Source organism: Seriola lalandi, unplaced genomic scaffold, assembly GCF_002814215.2.
Source record: "Seriola lalandi dorsalis isolate HSWRI2012SDOR001 ecotype SW California unplaced genomic scaffold, Sedor1 jcf7180002054240, whole genome shotgun sequence".
NCBI classification, from domain to species: domain Eukaryota; kingdom Metazoa; phylum Chordata; class Actinopteri; order Carangiformes; family Carangidae; genus Seriola; species Seriola lalandi.
Window position 1 is genome coordinate 801,183 of NW_019524793.1, and position 3,456 is coordinate 804,638.

At 38.3% G+C, this 3,456-nt stretch overlaps 1 protein-coding gene across 1 annotated transcript; it reads left to right on the forward strand.

Moving 5' to 3' along the window:
* The first annotated feature begins 122 nt into the window (after positions 1-122).
* fn3krp (fructosamine 3 kinase related protein) lies at positions 123-3,023 on the forward strand. The gene is made up of 6 exons (XM_023404358.2): positions 123-401; positions 660-811; positions 973-1,064; positions 1,241-1,323; positions 1,488-1,610; positions 1,718-3,023. Exons 1-6 carry the CDS (start codon positions 261-263, stop codon positions 2,054-2,056), a joined length of 930 nt encoding a protein of 309 aa, XP_023260126.1. The 5' UTR covers positions 123-260; the 3' UTR covers positions 2,057-3,023.
* Positions 3,024-3,456: the final 433 nt, after the last annotated feature.

Below are 3,456 nucleotides of genomic sequence, written 5' to 3' on the forward strand. Positions count from 1 at the left end.
CGGTGGTACGTCGCAGTGATAGGACGAAGTAGACATCAATCATTCCACTCTTGTTTCTGATTGGTTATCGACACACCCACGTGAACACAGCGGAAGAAAAACAAGATCACCGCCATAATAAGGGCAATCACTGGTCCATACGAGTCGACAGAAAACATCGAAAACGCCCCCCGCAAACCTCTGACTTCGCAGTTACATTGCGTTGTTGGAATTGGCTGACACCGCTGTATCTCTACAAGAATTGATTTGGGGAAATAACCATGGAAGCAAAGTTAAAGAAAGAGTTGGGAACAACCATGCTGAAGTCAACTGGTTACTCAGGAGGTGGATGTATCAGCGAGGGCCAGAGTTACGATACTGACTCTGGGAGAGTGTTTGTGAAGATAAACCACAAAAGCGAGGTATTTTACAATTATTATGTTTTGCATTAATCATTTAAGTTATTACAATGACATATATGTTGGTTGATGTCTGGATCACTATATGTGCTATTAGTCTGGATGGAAAAGCACAACAGTGAATCGGATTTGCTACACCCTCTGAAGGCAACTTAACTTTGTGCACACATTGTGAGATGGAGAAGAGTCTGATTATTATTTATTTCGTGAACATGCAAACTACATGCTCACGACACCAAATCCCATTTTTGTTTTTTTCAGGCCAAATTGATGTTTGATGGGGAGATGGCCAGTTTAGAAGCCATTTTAAAGACAGAAACTGTTAAAGTCCCCAAGCCTGTGAAGGTGATTGAGCTTGACACAGGAGGATGTGTATTTGTGATGGAGCATCTGGACATGAGAGGTCTTAGCAAGTAAGAGCTCTCATACAATTTGTTTAGTTCTGTATCAATATCATTAGCATGATACACAAGTTAGACTGGAGGGCAATTTGAAAATATAGGAGACTAAAGTCTAGGTCTATTTGTTGTTGTTTTTTTTCATGAAATCCTTTATTTCTAAATCCAATGTGTAGGCACTCAAAGCGCCTAGGAGAGCAGCTGGCTGATCTGCATCTTCACAACAAGAGACAGTTGGAAAAATTCAATAAAGAGCAGCAGATAGTGGGTAATTCACCTTCATTACACTTCAGTACATGCAAATATAGACAAATGTACACAAAAATCCTCTATCCTCTTGCCATTGCATGATTGAATACCAATAAACTCTCAAATTTTATGGGGGGAGTATAAATTGCTGATCATTCAGATTAAGCATTGTATAACATTTTCTATGGTACACAGGAAAAGGAGCTGGCCAGTCGGAGGTGGCTGTTGTTGAAAAATTTGGCTTCGGTGTAACAACATGCTGTGGATATCTACCACAGGTAAAAATAAAAATAAAAATAAATCATTGTATCTGTATACTAAGTGAGATTGGACTGTATTTCAGTCTCTAATATGTAGTACATATGAAGTGCATATATATGGTCTCAAGTCTCTTACATTCATCCTTAACAGTATCACTGCAGACTTCCTTTTTTCTCTCCAGAAAAATGAGTGGCAGGATGACTGGGTGACATTTTACTCCCAGCAGAGGCTGCAGCATCAGCTTAACATGGTGGAGAAATCTAATGGAGACAGGGAGGCCAGAGATCTATGGGCCAAGCTACAGGTGCACCCTGCCTTTGCCCCCCATCAGAAACAAAACTTCACACACGTCTTTATGATTGTATAAATAACCTGACAGTGCAACTTACATATTTTGTCTCTCATTTACAGCTGAAGATCCCACAGTTTTTCACAGATGTGGAAATTGTCCCTGCTCTCCTCCATGGAGATTTATGGGGAGGCAACGTGGCACAGTGTGCAGAAGGGCCAGTCATCTTTGACCCTGCTTCCTTCTATGGCCATTCAGAGTTTGAGCTGGGTATTGCAGGGATGTTTGGTGGCTTCAACAGCTCTTTTTACTCTGCTTACCATGAAAAGATTCCTAAAGCTCCAGGCTTTGAAAAGAGAAACCAGCTTTACCAACTTTTCCACTATCTGAATCACTGGAATCACTTTGGTGGTGGCTACAGAGGCTCCTCAATAAGCATTATGAAGAACCTACTGAAATAACTGCACTCCCAGTCACTTGTAGAAAGCTTCACAAGTCTTAAACGCAAATCAAGTATTTGATGGATGCTAATCTGACCAAAACTAGTGTGGCTAATTGTTGAATAACACTTTAACATTGCAATGTCTGCTATACTGTGTATTAAATACAGAATCCACATCCAAAATTAATTCTGCCATGACTGCTACACCTATACCAACTCGCTTTCAAAATTATAGAAAAGCAGAATCTATACCTTTTGGTTATCTGCAATCAAACATAAACCACAACATGCATTCCTATATACAAGAGGAAGGATTTACCACACACCAAACAATTTTTTTTCATTTTCTGCAAGTGTGAGGTCAATATAATTTTCTTTATCATTCTCACTTGTCAGTTGGAAGAACAAATACCAAGAAGTTTTAAGTTGGTATTGTTTGTTATGCTGCAAAACCTTCTGATTCTTATGCATTACCTGTTTGACCAGCACCTAATTGAATTATAGTACTGTGCAAATAACATTAGATTTTTGCAGTGAATGCAATACTGTATTCTTTATCTACGTTGTAGTAGCCTTACTGTTGATGTCATACAGACTAACACACTACATACAAAAACAAAATGTTTCTGTATTGTAATGGATCATTGCAATATTTGCTATCCACTGTTTAACCAACAATAAATCCTGAGATGATCCAAAGTGTTTTCCTGACCTGCTGTATTTGGTATCTATCCAGTTTGAAAATGGTAGTGAATCAAACTATTTGTTAAAATATACTCTGAACTAATATACTCTAGGCTAGGCCTGGTCTTGCTCACCTGCCTATCACCTTTTATATTTTGCACAACTGACTTGATGCAGTATTTATGTTGAACCAACTGTTTATTATTGTCAATGTAATTTAATGTCTTTGATGTGTTCATGATGCCTGCTGCAAACCAAATTTCCTTCGGGATAATAATAATAAAGTTGAAGTTGAAGTTGAACTTGCTGTCAGGTTTTGATGCAACCACTGATTCTAGAGATGTTTTGTATTTGATTTGATGCTTAATTTCATCTGTATTTTTTCCAAACTTTTTTTTAACTTAACTTGAATTAACAGAGAGTGGCACAGGCCATGCTATGAGGCCAATGATTTACAAAGCAAGGCAAGTTTATTCATATACTGCTCCTTTCAAACAGAGGCAATTCCAAGTGCTTGGGAAAAAAATCCCAAGAATAAAAATTGATAAAAAATAAAGCACAAATAGACAAAAACAGTCCGCCAGAAAATACACATATCTCATGCATGGTATTTGGTTAATGGTTTATAAACATTATGATAGTATTTACGACCTTAACTAGCGATGAATTTTGCTTATTCACAGCAACGACCCACTACTGGCACTTCTCGCTTACCGTACCGGGGCGGGGCGCGAA